The sequence below is a fragment of the Zootoca vivipara genome, chromosome 13 (genome assembly GCF_963506605.1).
Source record: "Zootoca vivipara chromosome 13, rZooViv1.1, whole genome shotgun sequence".
NCBI classification, from domain to species: domain Eukaryota; kingdom Metazoa; phylum Chordata; class Lepidosauria; order Squamata; family Lacertidae; genus Zootoca; species Zootoca vivipara.
The window spans coordinates 48356574-48373792 of NC_083288.1; the positions used below are offsets into that span (position 1 = coordinate 48356574).

At 48.3% G+C, this 17219-nt stretch overlaps 1 protein-coding gene across 2 annotated transcripts in view; it reads right to left on the reverse strand.

Annotated features, from left to right (window-relative positions):
• LOC118095902 (myosin-7) overlaps positions 1–17219 on the reverse strand; it is a 373415-nt gene that overhangs the window by 15578 nt on the left and 340618 nt on the right. For both annotated transcript variants that reach the window (XM_060281861.1, XM_060281860.1), the window contains exons 6-22: positions 16981–17008; positions 15618–15732; positions 14755–14847; positions 14040–14103; positions 13632–13730; positions 10920–11023; positions 10670–10808; positions 9816–9934; positions 9060–9209; positions 7325–7495; positions 6725–7034; positions 6092–6165; positions 3774–3861; positions 3295–3412; positions 1633–1756; positions 1146–1282; positions 114–369 (exon numbers count right to left, since the gene is read on the reverse strand). In XM_060281861.1, the coding sequence (XP_060137844.1) occupies positions 114–369; positions 1146–1282; positions 1633–1756; positions 3295–3412; positions 3774–3861; positions 6092–6165; positions 6725–7034; positions 7325–7495; positions 9060–9209; positions 9816–9934; positions 10670–10808; positions 10920–11023; positions 13632–13730; positions 14040–14103; positions 14755–14847; positions 15618–15732; positions 16981–17008 (2189 nt within the window). The remainder of the gene's footprint in view (positions 1–113; positions 370–1145; positions 1283–1632; positions 1757–3294; positions 3413–3773; positions 3862–6091; positions 6166–6724; positions 7035–7324; positions 7496–9059; positions 9210–9815; positions 9935–10669; positions 10809–10919; positions 11024–13631; positions 13731–14039; positions 14104–14754; positions 14848–15617; positions 15733–16980; positions 17009–17219) is intronic.

The window sequence follows — 17219 nt, forward strand, 5'->3', positions numbered from 1 at the left end:
AAGGCTTTACTGCGAAAGCCCGAGTTCATGGCGCTTTTCAGCCACTTTGCCTCCTTTTTCGGTTAAGGGAGAAGGTCAAATAATATATTTGTTGCCCCATCGCCCCAACTTACAGCCTGCACTTGCAGCTGGAGGTCGTTCTTCTCTTGGAGCAGGGAGACCATCTTCTCCTCCAGCTCCTTCCTCCGGGCCTCCGACTTCTCCAGAGCCTCCTTCAGCTTGGCAAACTCCTCTTTCAGGGCCAACATCTCCTTCTCGGTCTCCGCGCTCTTCAGCAGAGGCTTGATCTTGAAGTAGAGCCTCATCCAAGGCCAGTTCTTGACCACCATGAAGGACCGGATGTTATACTGGATCACCAGCAGCGATTCCCTGCAAATCAGAGAAGGGGAGAGTTTGGGGTGGCATGATGAGGGAGGACACGTCAGGGTACAGAACACAGAAAAGGCCACCCCGCCAAGTGGGAGGCCACATATCCCTGCCTGAAACAGGAGGCTCACTTGTAACTAGCAAAGTTGGGATTATTCCACCATTCTGCAGTTGCATCCAGTGCAAGATGCACAGAATTCCGCATCCTGAGAATCTAATCTTCCATAAATTTTATAGTCCTCAAGATTATACAGATAGGCTTAGTTTGTAGGTGAGCTGTTTCCTGGGTCCACCTAGTTCTGACTAAGGGAGGAGTGAGTCTGTCCATTTCGGTGTCACTCAGCCTCCCAATTTCCCCTCATTCAATTCTTCACATTAGTTTGCAATTCTTTTTTTTAAAAGAAAAACCAGTCCTCGTGAAAATTCACCAGCGAGTGTTTACCACGAAGAATACGCAATTTTGCCTACTGCACCCACTTTTTTGCACAGATTCTTTATTTCCACCAATACATGTGTTTCTCTGCACACTTCACCCTGCCATGTGTACTTTGGGGCACATTACTTGCCTGGAGAACGGCATTTGCAAAATTCAGGGAGCTGTGAATTTTGAAGGCTGACCAGCTTTCAGCTTCAGTAAGCGTGAACAGGGCAGGTTAAATGAGAACTGGACTGAATTTCTCCCCAATCCCAAATTCCAACCGGAGGGCTCCAACACACCCAGGCCATTCCCCATCTTAACCATACCTACAAATTCTGGGAAAATCCACTAAGGAACTTACTTCCTTTCCATGATCTTCCTGACTTCTATCCTGGCGAGGACTCCGCGGGACTGGGCCTGGATCCGGGTGATGATGCGGGAGAGACGCTCATCCCTCATCTCCTCTAGCAGACCCAGAAGACCAGCCTTGAAGAACACCTGGGCAAAAAGAGAGCATTGTGGCTTGTTGTTGTTTTTGGTTTTTTTTGAAGAAAAACAACCTGTGTTCAGACCCCTGCGCAGGTTACCAGTTTACTACTGGGCCTATATAATCTTGGTCGCCCTGCTCTGTACACGATGAAGCTTGGGTCCTGCGCCTGCGCCTGTGTGTCACAGCCAATCCAAACCTCACCAGGGAGTGACCCACGCTCGGCAGCAGGGAAAACACACAACCGGGCACAGGATTAGCCCTAGTCTCCTCTGTTTGGAGGAGCCAATCAACAGCATGGCCTGGAATGGTGATGTCACTGCCTTTTCCTTGTGAGGAAGTGGTTCATCCCGCCTCTCACCTTAGTGTGCCCAAATTTGTACTGGCTGTGGTCGATATCGAGAGAGACCAACAGCTTCTCCGCCCCTTTCCTGCTGTCGATGAACTGGCCGTCGGGGATGGCAGCTGGGTTCAGGATGCGGTATCTGGGAGAGAGGAAAGGAAGAAGCAGTGCTAGATACCCCCGTCAGCTTCCCTTCCCTGGGCTTTTCCCTCTCAACATGGGCAGATGCCCAGATCAAAGGCCAGGACCGTGTATATTTCACAACTAAATTGTGGCAGAATACTCGGGACCCGGAGAATCTCATCTTCCTCCCATCAAGTTTCTAGTCCTCATTCATGGCTGTGAAAGTAAGTTTGGAAAGACGTTGCCCATGCCTGCTGAAATCTCAAGAGACCAGAGAAGGTGGCTTGGGTAGGAATGTTCGAGAGGACTTCCCCATAGAACCACTTTGAAATGTTGATGATCGAGCGGAATATAAATGTCGTTACGGTCGTACCTTGGAAGTCGAATGGATTTCATTCCTGAAGTCCATTCGACTTCCAAAACGTTTGAAAACCCAATCACGGCTTCTGATTGGTTGCGGGAAGCTCCTGCAGCCAATCAGAAGCCGCGGAAGCCCCATCGGACATTCGGGTTCCAAAAGAATGTTCGCAAAGCGGAACAATCACTTCCAGGTTTCTGGCATTCGGGAGCCAAAATGTCAGAGTTCCAGGGCGTTGGACAACCAAGGCACGACTGTATGTGTAGCTATGATTTCTGCACTGCAGGGGGTTAGACTAGATGGTCCTTGCGGTCCCTTCCAACTCTACAATTCTAGGATTCTATAAAAGGCAGAATGCATTTTCTTTTTGAACTGAGCAGACATAACCCTGACAGTGAACTGCCATGCAGGCAACTTCCCTCAGACGTTGCCTCATTGTGCTCGGGACAACCCCATACTCATGTACCTTCCTTCCCCCAGTGCAGGGGTTCCCAACAAAATTTTCTCGAGGACCCCTCATCGAGCCGCTATTGTGACAAGGACCCCCATTAATTCCTAATCCTAAAATTAAAAAGCGAGAGCCAAATTAAGAGTCTTTTTATATTTTATATTTATATGTTTTTTACAGTTCTTCCTCTTCATCTGTAGGCTTTTGTCGTTTTAACGAACCACTTTTTAATCAACGGTCCATTTTTAACTACGTGAACTGTAGCTTCCACGATAAACAATGCTTTGTTTACAAACACTACTGTTTTGCAAAGAGGCAGCGCGCGCCAGGGAGGAGGGAGGGGAATGGAGAAGACAGGGTACCTGCGCAATAGCGCACAAGTGAAGCCGACGCGCGCAAAGCATCTTGGGGAGGTGAGCGTTAGTAGAATGCGCGCGCTGCCTCTTTGCAAAACAGTAGTGTTTGTAAAGCGCCACCTAACAGCATACAGCAGAACTACTGCCTCTATCTACTGTAATTCTAGTTTTGTGCTAGACTCTGCTCATGCAGGAAGCGGCCAAAACAAAAAATCTGTTATCATACGAAATATATTTAATATATATTTTTTTCTAATAGCATCTTGCGGACCCCTCTGGCATAGCTCACGGACCCCTGGGGGTCCGCGGACCACCTGTTGGGAACCACTGCCCCAGTGACACTCTCAGCCTCTCTGAAGCATCCTGCGTCTTCACCACTTGAGAGTTAAGCCTACCTTTGCCGGAAGTCCCCGTAGAGGATCCGGTTGGGGAACCCCTTCCGGCATATCCGAATCCCCTCCAGTACCCCATTACAGCGCAGCTGGTGCATGACCATGGGGTTGTCTATCACACCTGAGAGAGCAGGAGAAAGGGGATGGATAGCGTGAAAGGGGGAAATCGGTCCCTACCACGTAAGCACTTTAATCTAGTGATTTAAAAGCATTTCTAAACCACTTAAAATACTTCGAAAATCTCTCTCGCTGGGGTCACACCAGTAACAATGGAAACCCTAACTGGAGACACCAGGGATTGAACCTGCGACCTTCAGCATGCAAGGCAGGTGGCTCTACCACTGAGCTACAGGCCTTCCACAAGGACTACAGCTCTCACCACCCCCGACCATTGGCCGTGCTGGCTTGGACTGATGGGAATCCGAGAGAGAGAGCGGTAGGGCCCCAAAGGCACATCATGTAAGAGGGACCTGGGGTCTCACCTGGAGCCTTGATCTCGTTGGGTATGATGCAGCGCACAAAGTGAGGGTGGGTGCAGCGCAGGTTGGTCATCAGCTTGTTGAGGTTCTCCTGGGTGAGAAAGGAAGAGCAGGTGAGTTGAGATGGAATGGAGGAAGGGGAGAGATGAGGAAGGACGACTTGGGAAGGCAGGCTGGTAGTTGAGATGGGGCAAGTTTTATGAAAGAGGACGGAACGAGAGGTGTCTAGGCAGGCAAGGCAGAGGATGGGCAGATGGATTTGATTAACGGGGAAGGGGAAAGGAGTTATAGTTTTGCTGGAGACAGGAAGGGGGTGACAAAAAGGGATTGGAGGCTACAAGGCAAGCCTGGCCAACCTCTAGATGCTTTGGACTACAACTCCCATCAGCCCCAGCCAGCCAAGTTGCAGTCCAAAATAATCAGGATGCCTGATTATCGTCTTCCAAAGCAACTACTCTATTCTGAACTTAAAAATGTAAAGCGTAATGCCGGTGGTCAACAAAAGAGGTTCAAAGGCTCTCTCAAGGCAAATCTTTTAAAATGTAGTACAGTGGTACCTCAGTTTATGAACACAATTGGTTCCGGAAGTCTGTTCATAAACTGAAGCGTTCATAAACTGAAGCGAACTTTCCCATTGAAAGTAATGGAAAGTGAATTAATCCGTTCCAGATGGGTTCGCGGCATTCGTAAACCGAAAATTCGTAAACCGAGGTGTTCATAAACCGAGGTTCCACTGTACAGGTGAAACTCGGAAAATTAGAATATCGTCAAAAAGTGCATTTATTTCAGTAATGCAACTTATTATTATTCTTTTTTTAATTTTTACAAATGCTTTCTTTTGGAAATTCCGCAGTAATCAAACAAATAGTTACAATAATACAAAAATAGACATAAATAAACATCGCTATTACATTTCATTAATTATATTCCATTTATAATTGACCCGCCTAACGACAAATAATTACAATTACAACAAATAAAGGCTTGACATATCTTGCTTTGCATGTCATGCATCTATCTCAGTCCTCCAGATGTTTTGGGACTACAATTCCCATCACCCCTGGCCACTGGTCCTGCTAGCTAGGGATGATGGGAGTTGTAGTCCCAAAACATCCGGAGGGCCGAGTTTGGGGATGCCTGATCTATCTCATAGATTGGTTTCACCTTTTAAGTTGCATTACTGAAATAAATGCACTTTTCGACGATATTCTTATTTTCCGAGTTTACCTGTATAAACACTCACAACTGGGAAACATTGGCCTGCGAGCGCTCCAATTGGAGAACAGCCTTTACCAAAGGTGTCGAGGACTTTGAAGATGCTCTAACTCAGGACAAAAGGGAGAAAGGTGCTAAGAGGAAGGCGCATTTGGGAAACCCTCACCATAATCAGCTCCCGCCTGGGAACCTATGTCCCCCACTGTGGAAGGGCGTGTGGATCCAGAATTGGCCTCCACCGTCACTTACGGACTCACTGTTAAGACCGTGTTCATGGAAGACAATCTTACTCGGTTACGAGTGATCACCAAAGAGGAGGAAAAAACAAGTCCAAAACATAATGTAGAAGAGGCTGGGATGGGATGAAAAGAAATAAGAAAAGATTGAGATGGATATGTCAGTGGCTGGGGAGAAAATACGTGTTTGCCCACTTGGTCCTCATTGTGGGAACTCAGTGGCCTCCACTGAAGGGAAGTTTGGGCGATGGGAGCCACATGGCAAGCTTGGCTCAGGCCTCGCTGGGTCCCCCAATAACGTCCAGCTCCGAGGGCCTTCTGGCGGTTCCCTCACTACGAGAAGCCAAGTTACAGGGAACCAGGCAGAGGGCCTTCTCGGTAGTGGCACCCACCCTGTGGAATGCCCTCCCACTAGAGGTCAAAGAGAACAACAATTACCAGACCTTTAGAAGGCATCTCAAGGCAGCCCTGTTTAGGGAAGCTTTTAATGTTTGATGGATTTCTGTATTTTAGAATTTCTGTTTTTTTGGAAGCCGCCCAGAGTGGCTGGGGGAACCCGGCCAGATGGGCGGGGTATAAATATTATTATTATTATTATTATTATTATTATTATTATTATTATTATTATTATTATTATTATTATCCTTGCCACCCCTTTTGTTTCCAGACAGCCAACAAGGTTGGTGGTGATGGGGCAAGTAGACCTAAGGAGAGCGGGGCAACCAGAGGAAGCCCACCACAGAAGCTCATCCTCTTCTGGGGAAAGGGGTGCAAGGAAGCAGAAGAAGGAAGGAGCAACAGCCCAAGGGCTGCCACCTAAGGATGGTGCTTCCAGCCTCTCCAAGGAAGGAGGCCTCAGGATATCCTCACCCGGTGCAGAGCAGACACGGTCTGGAAGGAAGAGCCCTTCTTTTTGTGGGTCGTTTTCCCCTTGGAATCAAGAGCTGTTTGGAGAGAGAGAAACGGGGATTCAAGATGCAGCCAAAGAAATACCGGAATGCATTAATTAGGAAGGCGTGGGATCCAGCAAGAGAGGGTCACATGCTTCTCCCCTATCGCTCAATATCTACATGGTTGGAGATCGACTCCCACAAATTATTGGTGGCTGGTTTGAAACTATACGTGCTGAGACAAGGGCAGGGCACAAGGCTTGCTGATTTTTATTGCAAAGACACATTGTTTTGGCTGGTGTTTGTGGGCAGACACCCAGTTTGCGTTGTGCTTTCCTTAGCGTGCCCTGGTAGGTCCGGCTGAGAGCGAGCGACTGGACCAACGTCACCCAGGAAGCCTTGCGGCAGAGCGGGAATTCGAACCCCAATCTCCCAGGTCCTAGTCCCACACTCCCAACGGCCGCACTGACTGAGGGTCACTGGGCTGCCATAGTATTAAAGCAAATGACTCCAAACCAGAGCCGTTAGTTTTCTGTCGATCCAGTCTCACGGACCGGAATGGAGTTTGGGATGCGGACAGCCCAGACTTGCCCCCTTCCGTTCCCTCCCTTACGTGCGTCCGATCCGGTGTAGTTGGCGAAGAGGAGAGCCAGGAGCTTCAGGGCCGACTTCTGGTAGAGCCCCACCACCGTTTCGTTGAGGGGGTCCTTGTTCTTCTGCAGCCAGCTGTTGATGTTGTAGTCGACAGTGCCGGCATAGTGCATGAGGGAGAAATGGGCCTCCGGCTTGCCCTTGATGTTGCGCGGCTTCCCAAAGTTGGGCGACTTGCCCAGGTGGTTGTCGTACAGCTTGGCCTTGAAGGTCATGTCGGAGGCTTTCGGGAACATGCACTCCTCCTCTAGGATGGACATGATCCCCATGGGCTGTGAAAGAGGACCAGGCGTCAGGGGATGGAAGGCAAGGAGGAGGCACCAGTAGGCAGCTCCGCCCCGTGGCCATTTGCTACGGACGGAGGAAGCTGCCTTTTGCTGAACTAGGCCATTGGGTCAACCTAGCTCAATACTGCCTACACAGACTGGCAGTGGCCTCCCAGGATTGTGTTTGCACAGAGACTGAGCAGGGAGAGGGGCCAGGCAATCGCCCCAACTTAGGAGTAAATGAATGGAAGTTGCCCTTTTGGGACTAAGGAGGGCGTGCCGAGGCAAGGAGGCACCTTCTCGATGAGGTCGATGCAGGCCTGGAGGTCCATGCCGAAGTCTATGAAGACCCACTCGATCCCTTCTTTCTTGTACTCTTCCTGCTCCAGCACAAACATGTGGTGGTTGAAGAACTGCTGCAGCTTCTCGTTGGTGAAGTTGATGCAGAGCTGCTCGAAGCTGTTGAACTGGGCAGAGAGGCGGGGGGGAAATGAAATCAAGGACTGGCAATCTGTCCTCCCCTTCCCTCCAGGGACTCTCCCTCCTAAGACTACTTATGTGTCTTCTTCTTCTTCTTTTTTTTTAAAAAAATAATTTTTATTGGTTTTATATAATAACACAAAAAACAAAGGCATACAGAACATATCCATCTACATTCTCTCCCTCCCCCCACCAGACACCTTCTGCCACAAGGAAATCCCGTGGACGATGAGAGTCAAATGTAGTCCATTTTATAGATGGGTTTGTCCTCACCCCCCCTCCCTTCCCCCAGAGCCTCCCCCTGCCACCAAGAGGCACTAGGATGACAAGGAGAGATACGGGTTGGAGTCCCCCCAACTATTTATATATAATCCCATTAAATTCCAAAAAAAGGAAAAAGAAGAAGAAAAAAAGAGAGAAGATAATACACAAAAAGGAAAAACCAAACAAACAGTTAAAATATCTCATTTTCCAATCTCTTACTTTGTTAAACATTATTTTAGTGACTTCCTCAGATCCCTTCTTCCTGGTTTTCATAATTTCCTAATACAGTGGTACCTCGGTTTATGAACAAAATTGGTTCCGGAAGTCTGTTCATAAACTGAAGCGTTCATAAACCGAAGCGCACTTTCCCATTGAAAGTAATGGAAAGTGGATTAATCCGTTCCAGACGGGTTCGCCGAGTACTCAACCTGAAGCGTACTTAAACCGAAGCGTGGGTGTAATTGGTTCCGGAAGTCTGTTTATAAACTGAAGCGTTCATAAACTGAAGCGAACTTTCCCATTGAAAGTAATGGAAAGTGAATTAATCCGTTCCAGATGGGTCCGCGGCGTTCGTAAACCGAAAATTCGTAAACCGAGGTGTTCATAAACCGAGGTTCCACTGTATTAATCATAGCGAGTTTCTTACTCTTAAATTCAATTCTTACTCTTTAATCAGATTATCCAACAATTTCCACCTTCTTCGTGCCCCCTCCCCACAGGCCCCCTCCTGCCACTAGGGATACCCATGAGAGCTGACCATCCAAAGGTGATCCATTTACTTATGTGTCTTCTTAACCCACCTTTTTCCTCATAAGGAGCCCAAGGTGGTGCATAGGGGTCTCCCCCTCCTCAATCCACCCATGCAACAAGCCTGTTAGGTAGGTTAGCCTGAGAGGCAGTGATGGGCACACTCAGTGAGCTTCATGGCTGAGTGGGGATTCGAACCCTGGTCTTCCGGGTCCCAGTCTGGTACTCTTAACTGCTCCAGCACACTGGCTCATTAGCCAGGAGCGATGTCAAAGGCTGCCAGTCTTTGCAGGAAGCCTTCTGAAAATTACCCCGTGAACTATTTTGCATAGATTCATGAGTGGATAATATAATAATAATAATAATAATAATAATAATAATAATAATAATAATAATGCCAGCAAAAATGGGGACCAGGCGGTTATTTGTAGGTCACGCTGGGCCACCCATTCGTCTTTCCTGGTTTCCACCTGGCGAAGCCAAGCTGGACTATCCAGTTATTTACTCAAAATGGATTCTCCCTGGAAGGGAACCGCTTACATCGAAAATCTCAAAACCAGCAATGTCCAGCACCCCGATGAAATACTGTCGCGGAAGCTTGGTTTCCAGCGTGACATTGATTCTGGTCACCATCCAGTTGAACATTTTCTCATATACGGATTTGGCCAGGGCTCCAGTTGAGTAGTACACCTGGGTTGTTTTTTTTAAAAGGGGGGAGGAGAGAGAGAGAGAGAGAGAGAGAGAGAGAGAGAGAGAGATCATTAACGAGCTAAAACAAATCTGGGAAGGAAGGGGGGGGGCAACCTGTGGCCTTCAAAACCTTGAAAGAATGCCCCCACACTCTGACATTTCACATCCAGTTAAATATACATATTATATATAAAAAAGGTAAAGGGACCCCTGACCATTAGGTCCAGTCGTGACCGACTCTGGGGTTGCACGCTCATCTCGCATTATTGGCCGAGGGAGCCGGCGTATAGCTTCCAGGTCATGTGGCCAGCATGACAAAGCCGCTTCTGGCAAACTAGAGCAGCACATGGAAACGCTCTTTACCTTCCCGCTGTAGCGGTTCCTATTTATCTACTTGCATTTTGACGTGCTTTCGAACTGCTAGGTTGGCAGGAGCTGGGACCAAGCAACGGGAGCTCACCCCGTCACAGGGATTCGAACCGCCGACCTTCTGATCAGCAAGCCCTAGGCTCAGTGGTTTAACCACAGTGCCACCTCCTTCTAGCTCTGGTTCCAAGAGCCTGGGAAAAAGAGTCCTGTCCCCCCCTCCCTAGGACTGTCTCTCACCTGCTGGACATTTTGCCCTTTGGTGACGTACTCATTCCCAACTTTGACCCTCGGGTGGCAGAGACCCTTGAGCAGGTCAGCCGAGTTCAGGCCCATCAGGTAGGCAGACTTGTCGGCTTCTGGAAATTCAGAATTGGGGCAGGGGGGTGGGTGGGGAGGAAATCACTCGATTATACCGTGGCTCGCCTTGGTTGAGGAACGACAGTAGAAAAGCCATAAGGGCTTCCAAAAGCCATGCAGCGTCAAAGGCGGATCCTGTGAAGGAAGCGGGCCCACCTCTCCCAAGCTCTTGGGGGCACTCTGAGTATGCACAGGATTCTGCTACATGTCAGGAAACTGAGAGAGCCTCTTTTCATTTAAAATTATCAAGTTTCTAGCGGCTAGAAACAGGGTAGAGGCAGCAGGCAAGGCAGGGTGAAATCTTTAGCGAAGTTCTTGATGTTTGCTGTTTTATCATGTTTTTAATGTTCTGCTGAAAGTCGCCCAAAGTGGCTGGGGAAACCCAGCCAGATGAGAGGGGTAGAAATAAATTGTTGTTGTTGTTGTTGTTGTTGTTGTTTGGATAAATGAATGAATGAATAAGAGAGGCAGCCGGAATTTCTCCAGCTGCAGGAGGTTTTCATTGCTCCACATGACTCCTGCCCAGGATTTGCCAAAACAGAGTACCATAGGTGACATATATATGCATATACATGTATCTATAATTTACTCAGGTTGTGGGCTTATGTTTTCTTGATGCAAAGGAGGCCTCAGGTTGGGGAAGGCGGGGGCAGAGCGTCCGCCGAGAACTCCCCGCCCTGCAACCCAGCGTTCTTTTGCCTCGCTTGCGCATCATCGCGAGCATCCTTCCTCACCTTCTGTGCCGTCGGGCTCTGCCTGTTCCTCGCGCTGCTTCTGTTTGAACTTCATGTTTCCGAAGTGCATGATGGCACCCGTCAGCTTGTAGATGGAGTTCTTCTCTTCCTGGGTGAAGCCTAAGACGTCAAAGGCGTTCTGCGGGCGGAGGAAGCAAAGGGAGGGTTGGGTGTTGCTGCCCACACAGCCGCGAGGGGTGGGTGACTCACTTGGAATATGGCTTCCGCCCCCCCCCCCTTAGCTACTCACGTCAGTGGCCAGCAGCTCCTCAGCGTCATCGATGGACGGCACCGTGGTCTCTCCTTGGGAGATGAAAGCGTAGTCGTACGGGTTATTGGTTACCAGCATCATGTCTGGGAAGGAAAGGCATGGGCAGGGAATAAGACAAAAGGAAGCTTGCCCCTTAAAAAAAATATTTTCATTTTTTAAATATCCAATTTCCCCTATATATTTTTGCATCTAATTACATTTTTCTAATCCATTTTATCTCCTTTTTTTTAAAAAAAAAATCTTAACTCATATTACATTATAAGTGTTACAACAATCCTGCTAACATTTTTAAGTATACACAGTGGTCTTTAAGATTTTCTATAAACTTTTCCCACTCTTGATTGAATTCCTTTCCATCTTGCTGTTTGATCCTCACAGTCATCTTTGCCATTTCGGAACAGTCCACAATCTTGGTTATCCACAGGACTTTCTCTTCCTTCCACTTCTGCGCAAGTAGCATTCTTGCGGCTGTTGTCACATACATAAATAGTCTTTTAAATTCTTTTTTTTAAATTTTTGTCTCCTGTTAACCCTGGTAAAAAGGCTTCTGGTTTTTTTTGATAGTTATGTTAAACGTTTTTTTTTCAATTCACTCTATATCATTTCCCAGAAGTCTTTTACTATTTTACATGTCCACCACATGTGGTGAAAAGTACCTTCTTTATCTTTACACTTCCAATGTAAGTTCTCTACTAGAGAACTTCTACTAGAGCCAGGGCCTTTTCAGTACTGGCCCCAACCTGGTGGAACGCTCTTTCCCAGGAGACCAGGGCCCTGCGGGATTTGTCATCTTTCCGCAGGGCCTGCAAGACAGAGCTGTTCCGCCTGGCCTTTGGGTTAGACTCAGCCTGACCCCTGTGTTTTCCTCCCTCATGGCTTGGATTTATGGCCTACTTGAAATGAGGCTGCATTTTAAATTTTAATACTGTATTTTAATCTGCATTTTAATTAATTGTTTTTATGTTTTATTGTAATTCTGTTGGTGTCCGCCGCCCTGAGTCCGGTTTTTGACTGGGGAGGGCGGGGTATAAATAAAAATTTATTACTATTACTATTATTATTATTATTATTATTATTATTATTATTATTACATTTTTGCTCATTTTACTGGAGTCGAAGATCGTCCCTTTCCCTGCGGCTCTTCCATCATAAGGCAAAGGGCACGGCCACAGACGGGTACAACCCATCAAAAGTAAGAGGCAGCTGAGGCGAAGTTGGCAAGATCAAGACAAGACAAGAGGTGGCCCAGCGAGTCTTAAGGTTGGAAGAGGAGCCAACGCAGCTTGCGAGAGATGGTGGAGGAAGACACGTTTCAACCCAAGGTAAGTGCAGAGTTTCAAACTCAAAACAGCCACTATTTGCAGGGAAACAGCCAGGTCCACCCAACCGAGGCGGGGAGAAAGATCCAGTTGGTGACCTTTCAGGGGAAGAGTCCCCTTCACTGGAGGTTTCAAAGCAGAGGTTGGATAGCCACCTGTCCAGGATTCTTCAGTTTGCATTGCAGGGGGCTAGACTAGATGGCCCTTGGGTTCCCTTTCCAACTCTACAATTCTAGGACCAGATAAACAGACATTTCTAGGAACTTGCTCGCCTCAAATCTAAGAAAGGTTAGCAGGTTGGACCCGCTAAATTTGGGTAACCGGAGATGTGAGGGACCAAAAGGACGGGGGAATTTACAGCTGAACCTCAAAAATACAACCACAAGACTCATCCAGACCAACCTCAGGGGCAGCAACAGTTCCATCAGATGTGCCCCTACTCCGCATGATCCTGCACAGCCCAGCCCAGCCCAGAGACCTTCTGCTTAATGCAGCTCATCAGAGAGAAAGGACACAACTCAGCTGAATTAAGACTATAAGAATCTGCCACCAGACCTTTGATCCCTCTAGCTCAGGGGTCAGCAAACTTTTTCAGCAGGAAGCTGGTCCCCTGTCCCTCAGACCTTGTGGGGGGCTGGACTATATTTGGGGGGCGGAAATGAACGAAATCCTATGCCCTATGCGGGACATTGAGAGGCACATGAAAGGGCTCCGGAGAGGGGATGCTTAAAATGGCGGCCGCTCGAGCGCTGCTGCTGCTGGCACCAACAAAGCCCAGCCCCCTTCCTCCTCTAGGCAGGGCGGGGAGAAGCCAGGAGGAGGGAGGGAGGGAGGAGGCACCACCGCCGCCGCCTTGTGAGGGACAGGGAAAGAACAAGCGCACTGGTGATCCATGCGGCGATTCCCGAACCGTCCGCAGGCCGGATCCAGAAGGCAATTGGGTCTGATCTGGCCTGTGGGCCTTAGTTTGCCGACCCATGCTCTAGCTCAGCATTGTCTACTCTGAAGGAGCATCTCCACCTCCATCGCTCTGCCCGGACGCTGAGGTCCAGTGCCGAGGGCCTTCTGGCAGTTCCCTCGCTGCGAGAAGTCAAGTTACAGGGAACCAGGCAGAGGGCCTTCTCGGTAGTGGCATCCGCCCTGTGGAACGCCCTTCCACCAGATGTCAAAAAGAAAAATAACTACCAGACTTTTAGAGGACATCTGAAGGCAGCCCTGTTTAGGAAAGCTTTTAATCTTTAAGAAATTACTGCATTTTAATATTTTTGTTGGAAGCCGCTCAGAGTGGCTGGCTTAGATTTCTTCTGCATAGAGAACATCTCAGCAAGAACTCAGACCCGGGCCAGAGTGGCTCTCCTTTGCAGCAACTCACCCAGAAGCTCTGGCTTCTTGTTGGACAAGATTTGGTAGTAGATGTGGTAGTTCCTCTCGGCTTTCAGCTGATTGATGACCCGGGACTTTTCCAGGAGGTCTGAGGAATAAGAGGAAGAGAAGGCGGGCAGCTGAAATGGAGGATAAAGGCTTCTAGCCAAACTTCCATCTCCACTGTTGGAGGCAATCGGACTGTGGATCCCAGCAGCTGGGAATCACAAGGGGGAAGATGCTCTTGTACTCAGGTTCTGCATTTGGGGGGCTTCCCAAAGGTGAGAACAAGGGGTGGACTAGGTGGGCCATTGGCCTGATCCGGCTGGCAGGGCCTTACTTGCGTCCTTATGTTAATTCAGGGAGGTGGGCCAGAGATCAGGAGAAGTAAAGGAGGACAGGCCTTTGGCAAACTCACAGGTCTCTATGTCGGCTGAGGCCAGCTTCCCCGTCGCCCCAAAATGGATCCGGATAAATTTGCCCTGGAGGAGAGAAGAAGAAACTGAGCAGGAGGTGCAGGCAGGGGGGGGGGAAGCACAAATAATTATTATCTATTGGTTTTATTCTCCCCTCCCCAATTATATACCACCTGATGGCAGAGGGAACCTTCACTGAAGTTTACAAAAAAAAAAAAAGAATAGAACAATTAAATGATCAGTAAAAACAGTTCAGAACAGCTATTTCAAAGAATCATATAAAGTTGGAAGGGACCCAGAGGACCATCTAATTCAACGCAGGAATATACAGCTGTCTCATACGGGGATTGAACCTGCAACCTTGGCACGATCAGCTCTAAGCAAGCTATCCAAAATATTAAAAATAATAATAAGTAAAGTCAATGATAAGACAAGGACGTACCGTATTGCCGTAAAATACACGGCAATGTTCTAAATATCTGGGGAGGCTTGCCAAGACAGAAATGCGTCTAGCAGATGCTGAAACGAGTCCTCTGGTGTCAATAGGAAGGGAGTCCCTCACCATCGCAGAACGAGGGCTATTGGGCCCCTGTAGCAGTGCCAATTCTGCAGGTGGAAGCGACTTGAGTGGACCTATATGGGATTATGCAACCTCGCAGGCAGTTATTTTGGCAGTGTCCCTCGCCCGCCTCAAATTCCCTCTCAAGTGACACTCACAAATCGGGACGAGTTGTCGTTCCGGACGGTCTTGGCATTCCCAAAGGCCTCCAGAGCAGGGTTGGCCTGGATGATTTGATCTTCCAGAGTCCCCTGTCGGTAGAGCGAAAGGTTAGAAACATTCTCTCATTAGTATTCCTTATTCATTTGCATGCCTCTTCATACCAAAAGTGATTTGCAAGTCTAAAACCAATATATTTGTATGTATATATGTACACATATAGCAGACTTGAATAAAATCCACAATTGTAATGTACAATAAATGGAGCCCATTTAGAATAGCAACCAAAACAATGGAAGAAGGAGGTTTCAGTCATCAGATTTGGGGAATGCCTGTTTAAACAAGTGAGGAGACCAGGGTCCAACTCCCCTCTGGGCCAGAAAGCTCGCTGTGTGACCTTGGGCCAGTCACCGTCTGTCAGCCGAGCCTACCTCACAGGGTTGTTGTGGGGGTAAAATGTGGAGGGGAACATCTTGGAGGAAAGGTGGGATATGAATATAATATCAGCAAACAGCTTAGAGGCGGGAGGAGCAGGATGAGAAGGGAATGTGGTTGGCAGTGGGAAAGATACGACGACAGAAGTCGGTGGACAATGGCAGTCCCTTCTTCCTTTCCTCTCTGGCTTTCGTTGCCTGCTTGAAGCTCTGAATAGCCGTGGTCCAGGTGCAACATGCAGCCGGTGGAGGCTGGTCCTTTAGGCTCTCAGCTAGCCCACTTCCCCTCTAGCCAATCAGGGGGTGGGTGGCTCCGCCTACCATTTTCTCTGGCGCCACCTGCTGTTGATCTCCTGGCCTTCTGCCCTACCAGCCCTGACGGGTGCCAGCTGCCACTACAAGAAGCCAGAGCCAGACAAAACGGTCACCTTGCCGGTAGCCGCGGCTTGCTCCTTCTTGGAACGGTCGCCGATGGCAGCGATCACCGCGAAGTACTGGATAACACGCTTGGTGTTGACTGTCTTCCCTGCTCCGGATTCTCCGCTGCGGGGTAGAAAAACGAGGCTGCAGGGCGGGTGTGTTTGTAGACCGACCAACCAATCGATCGCTCAGCTACTACATCCTCATCCCACTTTTGACTCGGCATGAAGGCACTCCCGGTGGCTCTCGGGTGATCCCCGCCCCCCACCGCAAAATCAAGGGTATTTTTTAAAAAATGTAATTCATTCTTCTAATATACCATGGCTGTTCTTAAAAAGACAGGCGTCATGGGCTGCCACTACAGCGCCAGCCGTTTCGTGGTGCAAATGAGGAATAGTATCGCAGCTTTGCAGAGAAACAACAAAGACCAGGAACCTGATTTTTAATAATTAAGTCTGTGGCACAAACAACAGCAGTGGGGAGGGAGAGCCACCCAATTTTGTGAATCTTCCTTGCTCAGATGGTCACCTGGCCAATTCTTGCTGCTCTCCCCAGGAGACCAGGTGAGGAAGTAATTGTTCCCTCCCGTCTGGAGACAGAACAGGGCAAATGAGAAAAGGGGGGAAGAGTACGAGCTGGAGGTTTGCCATTGTGTTGATGGGTTTTAGGGAAGACCTGTTTAGGGAAGTTTTTAATGTTTGATGTTTTCGTATTTTTAATATTCTGTTGGGAGCTGCCCAGAGTGGCTGGGAAACTCAGCCAGATGGGTAGGGTAATGATGATGATGATAATAATAATAATAATAATAATAATAATAATAATAATAATAATAATATGGAGACAGCCAAAACAGCAGTGTCAAGAGTTGGTGGACCAACCACATGGAGGGTGTAAAAATAAAAATAAAATCAAGCAGTATATTCATTTTATGAAATAAAATGAATAGACCAAGAGGCAGCCTTAGATAAAATGGCAGGTTTTAGGGTGGAAGGGCCATAACATCTGCTTTGCATTCATAGGATCATAGAATTGTAGAGTTGAAAGGGACCCCAGGGGTCATCTAGTCCAACCCCCTGCAGTGCAGGAATCTTTTGCCCAATGTGGGGGTTCAAACCCACAACCCTGAGATTAAGAGTCTCACGCTCTACCATCCAGATTCCAGAGGATCCCAGGTTCATTGCCTGATGGCATCTCCTGTTAGGGCTGGGAAAGAACCCTGTCGGAAAATCCTGAGGAGCTGTTGCCAGTCAGTGTGGGCAATATGGAGCTAGGTCTGACTAGGGCAACTGCAGCTTCCTCTGCACCTAAGGGTGTTCTGGAGACTTTGTAGGGAGAAACAGAAAGGAGAGGGGAAGGGAAGGGAGGACTTACGTGATCAGGATAGACTGGTTCTCACGATCTAGAGAGAGAGAAAGAGAGAGAGGAGAGGAGAGAAGAGAAGAGTTAAAAGGAAAGAGAGGAGGGGAAAATGGAAGGGGAGAAAACGCAGAAGAAATAGGAAGTGAAAAATAGCAAAGCAAGATTTTTGCTCCCCAGTTTCTTGCCAACACACACACACACACACACACACAAACACACACACAGTTTCTGCCCCTCCCCCTTTTCCATAG